The following is an 18,387-nucleotide window of genomic DNA, read 5'->3' on the forward strand; positions in this document are numbered from 1 at the left end:
GTATAGGTGACCAGCTGGAGGGTGTCCAGTACCACCCAGCCTGTGCTCCCTGGCCGATAATAGACACACTGAGGAGCATGCCCTTCGACTACACCGTCCACAACCCCAAATATGAAGACATCAGCACGGTCTATTGCCCTGACTACTACCCCAACACTGACGGTAGGATAGGGGAGTGGGGCATTTCTCTCGGTTACCATTATGATTGTGAGGTTTACTAGATGACGTTTTTGTCTTGGACCTCCTGATCTCTTTCTCCACTATTTCCAGCTTGGCTGAGCTCTGTACACTCTTAGGAAGAAAAAAAGGCTTATTCTACTGTCCGCATAGGAGAACCCTTTTATGTTCTAGATAGATGTTCTAGAACCATTCTGGGTTCTAGATATGTGCATTTTATTCTAAGAGTGTAGCTGTATGTATATGACTGTGGTTATCAGAGATGTTCCATGGTTCTAGACTGGCGTTTGCCAGGTTAACTAACCCCCGGCCCCTGCTCTGTCCCGCAGGAAACCCCAGACGTAAGGAGGACGTGTATCTGCGGAGGCGTACGGCCAGGATCAAACTGTCCAAATACGCAGCCTACAACACCTACCACCACTGTGAGCAGTGTCACCAGTACACAGGCTTCAACCCCGGATACCAGGTGAGCTGAGAACACACACACACTATTTATTCTTAGCTGCTCAGTTGGTCTCATTCTCATTGCTCAGTTGGTCAAACTCGATGTGTAATAATGTATTCTAGACCTGTAGCTAGATAATGTGTTCGACCATATACTTTACCTGGTAGATGTATGAGTCGCTGCTGCATGGCTTCACCTTCTCCCACCTGCTGCTGGGGGAGGAGATCCAGCTCTACTTCATCATCCCCAAGTCTAAGCAACACCACTTCAGCTTCAGCCAACCAGGAGGCCAGCTGGAGAGCATGAGACTGCCCCTCACCTCCGATTGGGTAACCTAACTAAGGCCCTTTGCCCCTACTACTAACCATAGTACCCATTCTCTACCCTTCTTCCTCAAGGGCGCACTTGTTCACCCCCATTTATGGGTGTAAGAAATGTGGTACAAACGTCCTTACAGCAATCCGGTGCCTTTCAATCTGCTAGGGGGGGGATGAGCAAGTGCACAAGTCAAGGAGGAGAGTAGAGAGTCATACCACAGCCATACTCTAACATTTACATGAACCCCTGCAGAATGCACTGGCTAATTCCACCACACAGGTTCCTGTTTGCCTCATCTGCCAACCGTTCTTTGTTTCTCTATGCCTTCACCATCCGAAACGTCCTCTATATACGGACCTACAAAGTGTAGAGGCCCTAAGATCATCCAATCTTTGCAGAACCCACTCAGACATTTATATACCGCTGCATGTCCCCCCCCCCCCCCCCCCCCCCCCCCATCAGAACCCAGACTGCATCAAGAGCCCCATCTTCACCCCGACAACGGGTCGTCATGAGCACGGCCTGTTTAACCTGTACCACGCCATGGACGGGGCGGCCCACCTCCACATCCTGGTCGTCAAGGAGTACGAGATGGCTGTCTATAAGAAGTACTGGCCCAACCACATCATGCTGGTGCTGCCCACTGTCTTCAATGGAGCCGGCATCGGTACGCTAACTACCGCCAATCTCTTTCCCATTCACTCACTACCTCTCTCTCTCTCCCTCTCACTTTGTCTATCTCTCACCCTCTCCCCCGTTGTGGAGTGAGTGAGTGAGTGAGTGAGTGAGTGAGTGAGTGAGTGAGTGGAGAGAATACACACAACAGACAAGACTATCTAACAACATGAGACGCACAAACACAGAAAAATAACAGCAGTGTTTCCCGATGTCTCCCTCTCTGACCTCTGGCCCCTCCCCCAAGGTGCTGCCCACTTCCTGATCAAGGAGCTGTCTTATCACAACCTGGGGCTGGAGCGCAGGCACAGGCTGGAGGGAGGAGGGCCGCCGGCCGACGTCTGGCCCTTCATCATAGTCTCTGATGACTCCTGCGTCATGTGGAACGCCGTGGACCTGGACTCACACAGGCATACACACACACACTCACACATACAAGGAACAAGTTTCAGCTACACACACATTTGTTTATATTGATGTTTTGAAAGTATTGTCCTCACGGAGCTCTGTAATCATCTCTCTCCCCTCCAGTGCCTCAGGGCCTGTAGAGAGGAACGTGTCTCTGAAGCAGGTGCTGCAGCACATGGAGGCGTGTCCCGACCTCACCCAGTACGGCCTCTGTGGGATCAGGAAGTGGGGCAGTCGCTCCCCGAGTCAGGGGAAGGGGGGAGGAGCTCGTCACGAGGAACCGTTTTCCAGAGGACACCTCCACGACTTCCTGCTTCTCAATGTGAACCTGACCCAGGACGTCCAATACAACGAGAACAGGTGAGACAGTAGAATTGAGTCAAATATTATCACATTTTAGTAGACGCTCTTGTCCAGATTAAGTGCCATGCTAAAGGGTACAACGGCAGATTTTTCACCTCGTCAGCTCAGGGATTCGAACCAGAAACCTTTTAGTTACAGGCCCAACACTCTTAAACGCTAGGCTACCTGCTGCCGAATATGAAAGAATGGAATACAACCAGATTGGATGACAGAGGACAGCCACTTTACTTTACATAAGTAATTGTTATGGTAAGAGGCTGCTAGGTTGAAGTGGTCTCTCTGGTGAAAAAAACTTCACTGAGCCATCACTCTTCCTCTTTCTCACTCTTCTTTTTATCTTCCTTTTCTCACGCTCCACTCTCTTCCTCTTCCTCTGCTCCACCTCAGGTTCATGTGTGATGATGTGGACTTCACCCTGCGAGCCCACAGTGCTGGTCTGCTCATCTGTCGTTTCAACAACTTCAGTGTGATGAAGAAACAGATCGCTATCGGAGGATACCGTACCTTCATCATCAAGACCAAGGTACAGGCTTACACACACTCACATACACAAAACCACACGCACAAATACAATAAAATACGCAGACATACACAAAACCACACACACACACACATCACCACCTCCATCATCGTGTCACCCGACTTAAGATCAAATGTAGTGTTCCGATGAGATCGATTCATATCCCTCTCTAATGTAATATCTCAGTTCTGGGGCTCGATTCAATCCGTATTGCTGAAGTTCTGCGTTATAGCGGGATTGACATTTTTAGGTAATTTCTGATTGAGCCGGTGGCGTGTACCGTGAATCGTGTACCGTGAATCCAGAACATTACCTTGAAATGTATATCGCGCCGTAAGGCGGAACTTCAGCAATACGGATTGAATCCAGTCGCTAATTTTGTCTAATGTTCATGCGTTGACCATTGCAATGTTGATGTAATGTGTGGTTTTAGATAACCGACGTCCCCACCTCCATCCAGCCGTCACAGTATATCTGTGCCCCGGACAGCAAGCATCCATTCCTGGCCACGCCTGCACAGCTACTGCTAGAGAAATACCTGCAACACACCAGCCAACGGCTGTTCCCCCTCAGCGCACGCAACTACACACACCCCATTCTGTCTGTAGACTGCTACCTCAACCTGGGGCCTGAGGTACACACACACACACACACACAAACACACACACACACAAATACATGTGTGATTGTTTCGATGTCAGATCACTCAACGGTGCGTCTTTTTCCCCCTCCCTCTAGGTGACGGTGTGTTTTGTGAGTTCCAGACCTCAATCCATCAACATCAGTACAGCAGAGCTGCTGTTCAGCGGCCTGTTGCTCTGCTTCTGTGATTCCTTCGTCACACCAGGCTTTCTTAAGAAGTTTCACTTCCTCAAAGGTACACGCACAAAGACCCATGCAGGCACACACCACATGTAATCACGTTTCTGGAAAGACCCAGATGCAGACAGTGTCGAAGTAACACAAGTTTATTACTAGAACAGGGGGCAGGCAAAACGAGAGGTCAAGGGCAGGCAGAGGTTAGTAATCCAGATCAGCGTCGCAAAGGAACGGCAGGCAGTCTCAGGGTCAGGGCAGGCAGAGGTCAGTAATCCAGATCAGAGTCGCAAAGGAACGGCAGGCAGTCTCAGGGTCAGGGCAGGCAGAGGTTAGTAATCCAGATCAGAGTCGCAAAGGAACGGCAGGCAGTCTCAGGGTCAGGGCAGGCAGAGGTCAGTAATCCAGATCAGAGTCGCAAAGGAACGGCAGGCAGTCTCAGGGTCAGGGCAGGCAGAGGTTAGTAATCCAGATCAGAGTCGCAAAGGAACGGCAGGCAGTCTCAGGGTCAGGGCAGGCAGAGGTCAGTAATCCAGATCAGAGTCCAAAAGGAACGGCAGGCAGTCTCAGGGTCAGTGTGGTGGAAACAGGAGACAAAGGGCTGTGAGACATGGGTTTGAATATATATATATATATATATATATATATATATATATATATATATATATATATATATATAGAGGATACGGGGCAACAGAAGACGAACAGCAAAGGGGATAATGACCTTGGAGATGGGGAAAGGGCCTATAAACCGGGGGGGGGGGGGGATTGTGGGACTCCACCTGGAGGGGCAGATACCGGGTGGACAGCCATACCTTCTGTCCGAGACAATACTCGGAGGTGTAGCCACGGGGCTATAGCAGGGTGACAGCGCATCCGGGTTGATGTTCTTGGATCCTGGTAGGTAGGAGAGGGAGAAGTTGAACCGGGGGAAGAGCAAGGCCCACCTAGCTTGCCTGGAATTGAGACGCTTGGCGGTGTAGAGATATTCCAGGTTCTTGTGGTCGGTCCACACAATGAACGGATGTTCCACCTCCTCCAGCCAGTGCCTCCACTCCTCCAACGCCATCTTCAACGCAAGAAGCTCACGATTCACCACATCGTAGTTCCTCTCCATGGCGTTGATGCGATGGGAGAAGGAGGAGCAGGGATGTAACTTGAGGTCCAGAGCAGAACGCTGGGACAGGACAGCCCCCACTCCGACATCCAAAGCATCGGCCTCCACCACAAACTGGCGAGACGGGTCAGGATGAACCAAGATGGGAGCTGTGGTGAAATGGTGTTTGAGATCCCGGAACGCCAGGTCAGCAGCTGGGGACCACGTGAAAGGAACCTTGGGAGAGGTGAGTGCTGACAGGGGGGAAGCCAGGGTGTTGTGACCCCGGATAAAGCGGCGATAAAAGTTGCAGAATCCCAGGAAACATTGTAGCTGCACCCTGGACGTAGGCTGGAGCCAATCCACCACCGCTCTCACCTTCCCGGGATCATTCTGTACACTACCTGCAGCGATGATGTAACCCAGGAAGGGGATGGTGGAGTGATGGAATTCGCACATCTCCGCTTTCACAAAAAGCTGGTTCTCCAGGAGGTGTTGGAGAACCTGTAGGACGTGGAGCACGTGTTCTTGAGCGGAGTGGGAGAAGATGAGGACGTCGTTGAGGTAGACGAAGACTAACTGGTTCAACATGTTGCGGAGAACATCATTAACCAGAGCCTGGAATACAGCTGGGGCGTTGGTAAGGCCAAATGGCATGACCAGATACTCGTAGTGACCGCGTTGAAGGCGGTCTTCCACTTGTCCCCTTCCCGTATCCTCACCAGATTGTAGGCATTCCGTAGGTCCAGATTGGAGAACACGTTGGCCCCCTGGAGCGTCTGGAAGGCCGAGGAGATGAGTGGTAGTGGGTAGCGGTTCTTCACCGTGATTCCGTTGAGGCCCCGGTAGTCAATGCGCGGGCGCAGGGTTTTGCCCTTTTTCTTCACAAAGAAGAACCCTGCGCCGGCAGGGGAGGCACAAGGATGGATGAACCCTGCCTTTAGGGAGTTCTCAATGTAGGTCTCCATGGGCTTGGTCTCTGGACCCGATAGAGAGTACAGTTGTCCCTGGGGTGGAATGGTGCCTGGAAGAAGGTTAATCCTGCAGTCATAGGGTCGGTGCGGCGGAAGGGAAGTGGCCCGGGCCTTACTGAACACCTCCCAGAGGTCCTGGTACTCCGCGAGAAAGGCGGGGAGGTCCGGGGCAACTTCCGAACCCCCAGGAAGACGTCCTGGGGCAGGCTACGCTGACTTCAGCCAATGGGTGTGGCAGAACTGGCTCCAGCCCATAGTGGCACCAGCAGTCAAGTCTATGATGGGATTGTGTCGCTGGAGCCAAGAGAATCCCAATACCACAGGAACCTGAGGAGACTTAATCAGCATAAATTGGATTGCCTCGCTGTAGCCCCTCTCACAATATCATGGGAGGGGTTTTGTGAGTGACCCGGCCTATAGAGCGCCCGTCCAGTGCTCTAACATCAATGGGAATGGAAAGGGGCTGAGTGGGGATGCCCAGCTCGGACACCAGGGTAGCATCCAAAAAAACTCATTGGCCCCAGAGTCGGAGTACCCAGAGAGATTTATACTTGTTACCCCACAGCAGGATGGCATGGAAAGGGGTGCGAGTCATGGGAGAGGAAGGCCCACCAGAGTACTCGCCCCTTGATGAGCCTGGTTTTTTAATGGGCAGGTAGCTACGAAATGTCCCGTAGTTCCACAATATAGACAGCTCTGGGTGTGGAGTCAGCGTAAGTGTTAATCTAGTCCTGCCCAGGTGCCTGGATTCCAAAGGAGGCGAGTCGGCAGCCCTCTGTGATTCCCGAGAGAACTCGTGTGACGTCGGGTTCATTCAGACTTCGGGGATCTCCGGGGTTCTTTGGAGGCGAGGTGGGAATCAAAGGCGACAGGGCACAGATTTCCTCTCTCTCCTACATTCTCGAATCCGCCCATCGATCCGGATGTTCAAGGCTATGAGGGAATCAAGGTCCATGGGTAGCTCCCGGGCTGCAAGCTCATCTTTGACCACCTCCGATAGTCCGTGAAGGAACATGTCGAACAATGTTTCCGGGATCCAGGCACTCCCAGCCGCCAACATGCGAAAAGCCATTGCGTTGCTCCCACACCGCCGTAGCCCAGGCTAGTGCCCTCCCAGACATCAGCGTTATGATGTAGCCCTATCCTTGAGTGGTCTGAGAGGAACGAAGAAGGCTGCAGCTCGAATGAGGAAGCACTAGGGGAGAAAAGCCCGGCAGGTTCCAGAATCTCCAGCATAAGGCTCCGGAGGAGGTAAGCAGGTTTCTCGGGACACTGGGGTAGGCTGGAAGATTATGGGTGTGACCTGCTGTCCAGTGGGCAAGCCGCAGAATTGCTCCAGCAAGTCTCGAACGTCTGGTCATGGCGTTCTGCCAGGGTATGGAGTCCCTCCATAAGACATTGCAGTAACTCCTCGTGTCGTCCAATGGTGGCTCCTTGCAGGGAGACAGCATTGTGCAGCTGGTCTAAGTCTGCTGGGTCGGTCATGGCCTGTTCGTACTATCACATTTTAGGAAAGACCCAGATGCAGACAGTGTCGAAGTAACAAAAGTTTATTACTAGAACGGGGCAGGCAAAACGACAGGTCAAGGGCAGGCAGAGGTCAGTCATCCAGTAGTCCAAAAGGTACAGAACAGCAGGCAGTCTCAGGGTCAGCAGAGGTCAATAATCCAGTGTGGTGGTACAGGACGGCAGGCAGGCTCAGGATCAGGGCAGGCAGAATGGTCAAAACCGGAAAGACTAGAAAACAGGAACTTTAGAAAAGACAGGAGCAAGGGGGAAAACGCTGGTAGACTTGACGAACAAAACGAACTGTCAATAGACAAACAGGTATAAATACACAGGGGATAATTAGGGGAGGTGGGAGACACCTGGTGGGGGGTGGAGACTAGCACAAAGACAGGTGAAACAGATCAGGGTGTGACACATATATACACACACACACACACACACACAAAAGCCATCACATCCTCATAGGTATTCTCTCTTCCCTCGTCCAGGGGCGATTCTGTGTGTGATATGTGCTGACCGCAGCTCTCTGAGACAGACGGTGGTGAGGCTGGAGCTAGAGGACGAGTGGAGGTTCCGGCTGAGTGACGAGTTCCAGACAGCCAATGCTAAAGAGGACCGCCCCCTCTTCTTCCTCACAGGGAAACATATATGAACTGCCGTACCCCTCACCGTGAGCCCTGCAGTGGGGTCAAAACAGAAAGCCAAAAACTGTCTGTATTCTTCTGGTGGATCAAGCCAATAACCCATAGACAGTAGTTGGTAGTGAATATAGCTACAGTTGAAGTCGGAAGTTTACATACACTTAAGTTGGAGTCATTAAAAAAAAAATTCAGCCGCTCCGCAAATTTCATGTTAACAAACTATAGTTTTGGCAAGTTGGTGAGGACATCTACTTTGTGCATGACACAAGTCATTTTTACAACAATTGTTTACAGACAAATTATTCCAATTCCAGTGGGTCAGATGTTTACATACACTAAGTCGACTGTGCCTTTAAACAGCTTGGACAATTCCATACAATGGTGTCATGGCTTTAGAAGCTTCTGAAAGGCTAATTGACATAATTTGAGTCAATTGGAGGTGTACTTGTGGATGTATTTCAAGGCCTACCTTCAAACTCAGTGCCTCTTTGCTTGACATCATGGGAAAATAAACAAATAAATCAGCCAAGGCCTCAGAAAAACAATTTGTAGACCTCCACAAGTCTGGTTCATCCTTGGGAGGAATTTCCAAACGCCTGAAGGTACCACGTTCATTTGTACAAACAATAGTATGCAAGTATAAACACCATGGAACCACGTAGCCGTCATACCGCTCAGGAAGGAGACGTGTTCTGTCTCATAGAGATGTACGTACTTTGGTTCAAAAAGTGCAAATCAATCCTAGAACAACAGCAAAGAACCTTGTGAAGATGCTGGAGAAAACAAAAGTATCTATATCCAGAGTAAAACAAGTCCTATATCGACATAACCTGAAAGCCCACTCAGCAAAGAAGAAGCCACCATAAAAAAGCCAGCCAATGGTTTGCAACTGCACATGGGGACAAACATCATACTTTTTGGAGAAATGTCCACTGGTCTGATGAAACAGAAATAGAACTGTTTGGCCATAATGACCATTGTTATGTTTGGAGGGAAAAGGGGTAGGCTTGCAAGCCAAAGAACACCATCCCAACCGTGAAGCACAGGGGTGGCAGCATCATGTTGTGGGGGTGCTTTGCTGCAGGAGGGACTGGTGCACTTCACAGAATACATGGCATCATGAGGCAGGACAATTATGTGGATATATTGAAGCAACATCTCAAGACATCAGTTGGGAAGTTAAAGCTTGGTCACAAATGGGTCTTCCAAATGGACAATTACCCCAAGTATACTTCCAAAGTTGTGGCAAAATGGCTTAAGGACAACAAAGTCAAGGTATTGGAGTGGCCATCACAAAGCCCTGACCTCAATCCTGTAGAGAATTTGTGGGCAGCGCTGAAAAAGAGTGTGGGAGCAAGGAGGCCTACAAACCTGACTCAGTTACACCAGCTCTGTCAGGAGGAATGGGCCAAAATTCACCAAACTTATTGTGGGAAGCTTGTGGAAGGCTACCCGAAACGTTTGACTCAAGTTAAACAATTCAAAGGCAATGTTACCAAATACTAATTGAGTGTATGTAAACTTCTCACCCATGGAATGTGATGAAAGAAATTAAAGCTGAAATAAATCATTCTCTCCTATAATTCTGACATTTCACATTCTTAAAATAAAGTGGTGATCCTAACTGACCTGAGTCAGGGAATTTTTACTAGGATTAAATGTCAGGAACTGTGAAAAACTGAGTTTAAATGTATTTGGCTAAGGTGTATGTAAACTTCTGACTTCAACTGTATCAGTCTGGGGCTGGTATGGCTCTGTTCACTGTAGTATTCATTTAGTATCAATGACAATTTACTACCATACTCCTATTAACCCTCCACCTCTCTGTTGTGATTTGTTAAAATGTAATCATTCCGCAATGTCTGCCGCCGTTCATATTGTAGTTTATGATATTTTTGAGGAGTGTATTTTGTACAAATATTATTTTTGTAGACGTTTGTTTTTTGCCTGGGCTTTTGTGACTAACTATTTTGCAAATATTTGGACTGCTTTGTGTCATGTAAAAAGTACCTTTGTCATGTTTTCTTTGATGTCTTCATAACAATGTTCGTTACGAAAACGTTACGTGTATGTGGTTGTGTTTTCTGGCGCTCAGTGTTTGCAGCCTTCTGATGATCACTATGTTGAGAAACTTGAATCCATATTTTATCTACTGAATGTGTAAATGTGCGTATTTTGAAAACAATCTCCATCTCTGCTGCCTTCTATTGGTTACACACCAGTCCAGGTGTGTGTACTTTCTGAATTATATATCTGTTTTACTATGATCTACTTCTTGTGGGGTAGTTACAGTTGAACGGGGCTTTAAACGAGGCCTCTCCACCTCATGCCTTGGGGAGCCAGCCCGGCACCAACACCCCTGTTTCTAATAATCAACTAATCGCAGGCTTCAGTCTGGACCTGGATTAGTTAGTGCGGATCTTCTCTTGGCCTCACAGGTCGGGTCAACTCCCACCGTGCATTGGTATGAGCCTCTTTCGAGGTGAAGGGGGGCCTTCATGTCCTTCTACCCTGAGCTGAGCTATCAGTGGAGCCTTGAGTTTCTCTTTATGCACACGGTCACCCCACTGGGTCTATCACCTGCAAGCCACGGAGGTTAGCTCACTCCTTCCTACTGATTACACTTCACGGGTAGTTTGTGACTCGGTATACTATGCGTCAGCGGGGGCTATTTTTGTGTACAACACCAACGAGCGATTCAATGATTATTTATAGTCCACTCTGTACTACTTGGTTACGTGGTGCGGCTCTTACTGTGTGGATACGTTCCGCCACGGGGTTAAACTATTATAAACTGCGGAATAATCTCAGACACCCCTGCTAGCGGCTGGTCCTCCCTATCTAATTGACTGGACAGCACCCACATGGGTGAGTCACACTAGCTAAGTCCCGGGTGTAGGGTTTCAGCTAAAACTAGCTGCACTTCGTCTGGGTAGAGGACAAACTATAGACACCCAGTGCTCCTTTAGTGTGCTTTTTAGTTACCCTCAAGCCCCCCTTTGGTTTCCTGCTCAAGCCCACAATATGGTCTGGCTGCAGGCTACCTAAGCCTAGTTGTTATGTTACTCTAATTCTTGACTATTTATTCAACCAATAAATGAACTAGTTAATGAAAACCAGTAACACTTCTATTTTGGTTCCACAGCTTCACACTATTTTAGCTATTTTAATGCAGTAGCTTCTAACAATATCAATTAAATTCACTTCTTACCTTGCACCAACGTGTTCTAATATTAACACATCAATCAGCTCCGTTGTTCCCCAGAATCTCCCTTTACGTTGGTTTTTATACACTTTTTGCCCAGAGGCCTATGCCTCCTTTGACTACAGCCACACAACACGTCATCCCCCTTACACGTGACATCGAAGCAAAGTTACATAACAGAATGTCTCGTTCACCCGGGATATCTACACACAACAATCTGTGGTGTCATCTGCTTCACGACCCATGTGCCACCAGGCAACTCCACCAGCTCCTTCCCAGGGCTCGAGTTTGACGGGAATGTCAACACATTAGATTAACCTTTGCCCCCCAGCAGAGGAACATCTGCATACAGTCTACCTTCACCTGTCACTTCCTCCCTGCACTTGACTGGGTTTTGATGCTCTCTGACTGCTTGTGGTTGAGGCCTCTTCCTGTTCTTCAGCTTCTTCTTGATCTTTCTTGTTTCACTGTTACATAGAGTTCTGTCTGGGGATTGGAGGAGTCCTCAGGTCATATTGACTTGGCTCATTCACGACAACGGGGAGCAAAAGCCTGCACAACCCTACTCTAAGTGTTGACTCGCTTCACAAATCTCTAACAACAATTCTAGTTTCTCACCTCTAGGGGGTGGTGTCTCCCTCTTTATTCCCTTTCTTCACATTCTGTTTGCTGCACACGAGACTGAACCCTATCTGTGGTCAGCAGAGGGCCGTACACACTATACGTTTACATGACTGACAGTCAGCGGAAGCTATTGCCACTAGGCTCAAGTTGTGAACAGTACATCTAGTCCAATTGAAATTTGACACACCAATCAGAATCCTATGATAACATTTTTTTCTTAATTGTAGTTATAGTTTGCTGTCATTTGTTCCAGTACAAATTCAACAACAGTTCTATCTTCCTTTCGGATTTATTCACCACAATATGGGAGGGACGCAAGGCTGCCAGTTGATTTGCAGTATGACCACCAGTACAGTACACCTTCTTCAACAAAGAACTCACTTGAGTTATTTGATTAGATTCTTTGTCCTGCAACATCTTGTCTTTGAATTAGACATTACAATATGATACAGTACCATATACAATGTTACAATAACACAAGATGTTGTGGGGTTTTCCCCTTTGAATGCACAGCATCTTTACGTTGCTTATTTGCAAATAAAAAGTAGAAGGAAAAGACATTTTTAGGTACAGCAACTCAAAGACATGAGAATTTCTTTCATTTCATATATATATTCCCTTTATCCATTATGTTGGGAAAAGAAAACAAAAAAAGAAAGAACAAACCTAAAGGTAACGAGACCTCCCCCCAAATGTTTAAGGTGGCAGGTGGCCTAGTTAGAGTGTTGGGCCCCTAACCGAAAGGTTGCTGGATCGAATCCCCGAGCTGACACGGTAAAAATCTGTCATTCTAAGAATTTGTTCTGAACTGACTTGCCTAATTAAATAAGTAAAAAATCCTTCACTCCTAGGGTTGTACCCTTCTCCCCTGCTGTCCTACCCGCCCTCCCTCAAATCCTAGAAGGTGCTTCATCTGTATCTACCTCCTGGATGTTACTACCAGTCATCTCTTGGCACAAAAATGACACATTACGATTACATCACGTTCTATGCTGCACACGTCTTTGACGCAAATGTGGACAATCTTAGTCGGTTCCACAGTAACTTTAATGCACCAAGATCCAAATGTTTACTCACATTGTGTCCCCTGGACTTTGGAGGGGATGTGGGGCAGCACGAGACAGCTACTGGTTAGAGGGGACATTGCCAGCGGTTCCCCGCTATAGGGTCACCATCTCAAGTGGTAAGGGGGGCCGTTTAATATCAGTTGTTGTGTCTGCTGTCCACCTTCGTAGGTAATTGTCGAAGAGATTTGGAGGGTGGGTGCTCAATATTTTAAGCAGCCGGGTTAACTATAGTGCATAGCCAAGATTTGAGGATAAATCCTTTAAAAGGTCATGTAAATATCTATACAATTCCCGTTGACAAAATGAATAGAAATCCTATAGGAGAAAACAAATCTATTGAAATCGTTGGATCCAGTTAGAATTCAATAGGAATTTTGGAACCAGCCCTGTATAATTTCTATACAGATATCTTAACGAAACACTTATCAGTGTGCTGATGTCTGGTGTAGATGGTCTAAGCTCCTGACTCTAGACCACATATGCCTCCTGGGCCAACTCCTGGGCCAACTCCTGGGCCAACTCCTGGGCCAACTGTCTCTTTCCTCACTATCTATATTTATCTATATCTGTCCTGTAATCAAAAACTCAGATCTCCTTAAATAATATATTTGACCCTCGTCCAAAAAAATCCTTTAGGGTTCCAATGGGGAAAAAATGTATTGGAATCCTATAGGATCTTTTGACTAGGGTTTATCTGTGAGAGTGGTGGTAATTGGTGGTGTCAGAACCGGACTAATGGTAGAATCCCTGCCAGCACACCTAAGGCCCAGGTTCATCATTATGTGTTTTATTGACAGAGGAGTTCTGTGTTAACAATAATGCTGGGATTCCTGCCATGGTAAAAGCCAGGAGTCTGTGCCTGGGCTACATCAACTAAATCAGAACTCGACACTCAGTCTCCTGACTGAAAATCATCCACCCATGTACCCCGAGCCTAGTTTCAGCACTCTAAGAAAGAATCGAGCTGCTCACTGTTTCTCAGACGTATAGAATTCACTAAAGTCACAGCCAATCTGGTCATAGCTGGCTGTGATGTAGGATGGGATGGGACATAAACCTAACAATTTCAATGACACATTTCTCTGAACGGTGGGGGGGGGACATACCAAATTCACAGAGAATACATTGCATATGATGAAGAAAGAATACACTGAGCCGCAGCTCAGGGGTCCAACCCAGAGATGCAAGGGGGCAGACAGGGACGTTCAACTGAGCCGTGCACCCTGGGTTGTAAGAGCATGTTGAGCTGACCTACTCGTCTTGCAGCCCTTGGGGTAGGGGGGATAGACGGGGGGGGGGGGGGGAGCAGAGCAGCGGTTAGAACTTAGTGAACACCAGGTCCCTGTCCCAAATGGCTGTGATGACGTTACTTATGGAGCTAAGAGTTGGGTAGCAAACCAGTTCCAGGAGTTACTGCCCATAGAGATGTTTTACTTATGGTGTGTGTGTGTGCGTGCCTGCATACATGCGTATTAGTTTGTGTTTGTACCATCAAAGTGTGCATGCATTTATGTCATGACAGTGTGTATGCAATTAATGCATGTGTTTGTGTATTCTATGTGTATATGCTCATGTACACATGAATACAGGTAGTGTGTGTGTTTGTGTGTGTGTGTGTGCGTGTGCGCACGCGTGTGTTGTCCTGGTGTCAGCAGCACCATCTAAAGGAGCTGGGATGGGATCTGGTCTGTCCTCTCAGGTTTCGTCTTGGAACGTGGTTCTCAGAACACGCTCGGTAAAATTAAACATCCACAGAAACACTATATAGACAGTTCGACCGGTGAGCACACACAGTATAACAGCCTTACAGAGAATCGCAAAGATCACTACTTGGTTTTAACGTCTGAACACATACGTCGGACTACCGGGTTTCTTACACCTGAATACACACGTCTGTCGGATCACCAAGTGTCTAACACACACACACACACATGTCGGTTGGATCACCAGGTTTCTAACACACATCACACAAGTTGAGGATCCTACGCCTGAGTGGGGATCGAGCCGTGCCATGGAACCATGACCCCAGAGGAACATCTGGAAGAATTCTGCAACGACGCCAGTCCCAACTGGTTCTGGGTAGGGTGCCATGTCTGTCGGCCTGTCCGAGAGAGAGGGGGAGATAGAGATGAAAGAGAGAGAGAGAGAGAGAGAGAAGAAAGAGAGAGAAAGATACTGAAAATGTAGGGTGGTAGAAGCTTGTTCCTGTACTTTTGGTGGAGAGTTATCCAATCTTAATAAGCTAAATGTCATGTCCACACATGGATAGAACAGTGCTCGTTAGTTCTGCTGCTGTTGAGGGAGAGAGGGATGGATATTCCTGGCAATGACTGCGTCCAATGTGTACTGCTACAAACTCGTTGGATGCATTTGCAGCAGGTTTTGCTTGTGTTTTGGTTATATTTTAGAAATCGAACGGTGAATGATGACTGTATTCATTTTCCATTGAGGGAGAGAGGGAATAAGGGAGGAGAAAGCGAGGGATAGAGTGGGCGAGGGGGAGAGGGATAGAGAGGAATGAGGGAGGGTATTCCTTTGTCAGAGGAAGGATCTAAAAAAAAGTGCCAAAGATCCAGCCACCCAAGTCACAGGCTGTTTTCTCTGCTATCGTACGACAAGCAGTGCTGATGCACCAAGCCTGGAACCAACAGGACCGATCCTGAACAGCTTCTAACCCCAAGCCATAAGACTCCTAAATAATTAGTCAGGGTAGCTACAGTATTTGGTTAACTATTTAACTATCTGCATTGACCCTTTTGGCACTAACTTTTTTGACTCATCGCACACGCTGCTGCTACTGTTTCTTATCTGTCCCTTTATTCCTAGTTATACGTACATATCTACCTCAATGACCTCATACCCCTGCACATGGACTCAGTATTAGTACCCCATGTATATAGCCAAGTTATCATTACTCATTGTGTATTTATTATAACTTTTATAATAACGGGTTATTACTTTTCTACTATTTCTCTATTTTCTTTCTCTCTGCATTGTTGGGAAGGGCCTGTAAATAAGCATTTCACCGTTAGCCCGCACCTGTTGTTTACGAAGGATGTGACAAATACAATTTCATTTGATTTAGGGGGGGCTGTGGGAACGTCTCAGATTGCGCTGTGCACTCAAAAGGCTTCCTTGGACAGACTGCCCCCCCCTCCCCCTCCCATCCACACACACACACACACACACTGGTGGACATTAACAGTGTACACTCTTCAGAAACTCTCTGTAAAGTGCAATAACATGGTCATGTGTACTGTACAGCTGTAGCACTCACAATCTTGAGTTTAACCTGAAAGGCTGTACAGAGGTAGGATCTTTGAGGCAGTTTGCTACAACAGGCTTTTTGTTTTGTAGGGGTTGATACATTTTTTGTTTAGGGGAAATCAAGTCTGACATTTGAAAGTGAAAATCACAAGCTTTAGAATACTTTTTAAACCTTGAATACACTGCAAGTTTGCATTTCTAAGAGTGATCAAATTAAGATCCTACATCACGTACAGAGACAGTAAAATGCTGCATCCCATTAGCTGTGATGAACACATTGTTTATGGTGTGGAGTTGTACTTCTCTGACCATGTACAGTAGGGGCAATGGAGCTGGATTTGATATTTTTTTACTAATGGTTTCATAACTATGAAAGGTTTTTAATAAATTAAATAAATCAGGAAAGGAACAGCAGGATAATGGTTATGGGTAGTCATTGTGGTAGTACAGTAATTGTGGCTGCAGATCACATCTAGCTCCCTTCTGCATTTCCCTGAAAGGTCAACATGATCATGTAATGGCCCTCAATGATTCTACCATAATGCATATTAAATAGTATTCTTATATTGTACTGGTGGTACTGAAAGTGTGACTGAATGGGTTTGAACCTGGGTCGTCTGTGTGCCACAAGACTGCGGAAGCCCGCTGAGCTCACACAGTTTATATTATATTTTCGCAATGGCCTGTCCCGTATGGTTCCAAGCAACTATGATGGATGCGTAACCAGTCCAGTTCAGATCAGATTGGCTCAGTTTGGCCCCTATAGTGTGAATCAGGCTTCTGAGTACTCAGGTTTCCGGCAAGGTGACTCATGACGTGAGCTTGGTTCACCCAACCACCTCTGTTACAAAGACACCTGTTCTTTCTATGTGGGTTTAAATCTCCCTACATGGCTGCAGGGTAGATGGTCCGGGCTTGGATATTATTTAAGGTCATTGCGTAGACAGCACATCCTGTTATGTCATGTTAACAACAGGGAAACCCACTATTTACCCCAATGTAATACCCTACAGCCACGCAAAGAAATCAATACCATATGGATCTACTATATGGACTATATATGGAGGTCACTGAACATCGGCTTTATCAGCCCCAGCCTGTGTTATCTGTTTCAGGACACTGCCTGTTCTTTCAGAAGAACACACACATCACAGCTGACACTGTATTTAGTGGGAGAGATAACGAACAGGTCAAGGTGATAGGGACTCATGTAGGTAAAGGCTACTTTATGAGAAATTCTCTTAAAGGTGAATCTCCCCAATGGCATTATATCACAGGATTAGTGGGGTGTATTTGTGTGTGTGCGTTCGGAGTGTGTGCGTACGTGTGTCAGTCACATTGCGACAGTGGGATATTTATTGAGGACTCCCAGGATCGGAACAGCCTGTGCCGGCCCTTTCATCAACAATGGCAGTATAGTAGTAAACAATGGAATCTCCCACCACTCAGGAATGTCTCGTGGCTCGTAAATACCCCACACAGGGACAGGTTGAGAGTTCACTCATTATGCGCGCCTCAGCAGCTCTCTGATTGGCCCACAAAACCCATCCCAGGCGACTCCCCCATCTCCATGACAACAGTGTGAATGCATTCTTGACCCAGAGTTCCTGGAAGAGATTAGGCTGCAACGCTCTCTCTCTCTTCCCCCCCTCTCTCTCTCCCTCTCTTCCCCCCCCCCCTCTCTCTCTCTTCCCCCCTCTCTCTCTCTCTCTCTTCCCCCTTCTCTCTCTCCCTCTCATCCCCCCTCTCTCTCCCTTTCTTCCCCCCTCTCCCCCCCCTCTCTCTCCCTCTCTTCCCCCCTCTCTATCTCCCTCTCTTCCCCCCTCTCTCTCCCTCTCTTCCCCCCTCTCTCTCTCCCTCTATTCCCCCTCTCTCTCTCCCTCTCTTCCCCCCTCTCTCTCTCCCTCTCTTCCCCCCCTCTCTCTCTCCCTCTCTTCCCCCCTCTCTCTCTCCCTCTCTTCCCCCCTCTCTCTCTCCCTCTCTTCCCCCCTCTCTCTCTCCCTCTCTTCCCCCCTCTCTCTCTCCCTCTCTTCCCCCCCTCTCTCTCTCCCTCTCTTCCCCCCCTCTCTCTCTCCCTCTCTTCCCCCCCTCTCTCTCTCCCTCTCTTCCCCCCCTCTCTCTCTCCCTCTCTTCCCCCCCTCTCTCTCTCCCTCTCTTCCCCCCCTCTCTCTCTCCCTCTCTTCCCCCCCTCTCTCTCTCCCTCTCTTCCCCCCCTCTCTCTCTCCCTCTCTTCCCCCCCTCTCTCTCTCCCTCTCTTCCCCCCTCTCTCTCTCCCTCTCTTC

The 18,387-nt window shown here is 47.9% G+C and overlaps 2 protein-coding genes across 3 annotated transcripts in view; both read left to right on the top strand.

The window, feature by feature from the left end:
- greb1 (growth regulating estrogen receptor binding 1) overlaps positions 1-8,163 on the top strand; it is a 47,879-nt gene extending 39,716 nt beyond the window's left edge. The window contains exons 25-34 of the mRNA XM_031789207.1: positions 7-162; positions 507-643; positions 790-951; positions 1,403-1,607; positions 1,863-2,012; positions 2,143-2,383; positions 2,774-2,909; positions 3,340-3,540; positions 3,645-3,783; positions 7,790-8,163. Of these exons, the coding sequence (XP_031645067.1) occupies positions 7-162; positions 507-643; positions 790-951; positions 1,403-1,607; positions 1,863-2,012; positions 2,143-2,383; positions 2,774-2,909; positions 3,340-3,540; positions 3,645-3,783; positions 7,790-7,953 (1,691 nt within the window). The 3' untranslated portion in view covers positions 7,954-8,163. The remainder of the gene's footprint in view (positions 1-6; positions 163-506; positions 644-789; positions 952-1,402; positions 1,608-1,862; positions 2,013-2,142; positions 2,384-2,773; positions 2,910-3,339; positions 3,541-3,644; positions 3,784-7,789) is intronic.
- A 6,438-nt stretch (positions 8,164-14,601) lies between these two features.
- The window catches only part of lpin1a (lipin 1a), a 51,585-nt gene continuing 47,799 nt past the window's right edge, over positions 14,602-18,387 (top strand). For both annotated transcript variants that reach the window (XM_031788318.1, XM_031788319.1), the window contains exon 1: positions 14,602-14,917. In XM_031788318.1, coding sequence (XP_031644178.1) covers positions 14,858-14,917 — 60 coding nt within the window. In that variant the 5' untranslated portion in view covers positions 14,602-14,857. The remainder of the gene's footprint in view (positions 14,918-18,387) is intronic.

Source organism: Oncorhynchus kisutch, linkage group LG14 (genome assembly GCF_002021735.2).
Source record: "Oncorhynchus kisutch isolate 150728-3 linkage group LG14, Okis_V2, whole genome shotgun sequence".
NCBI lineage: Eukaryota > Metazoa > Chordata > Actinopteri > Salmoniformes > Salmonidae > Oncorhynchus > Oncorhynchus kisutch.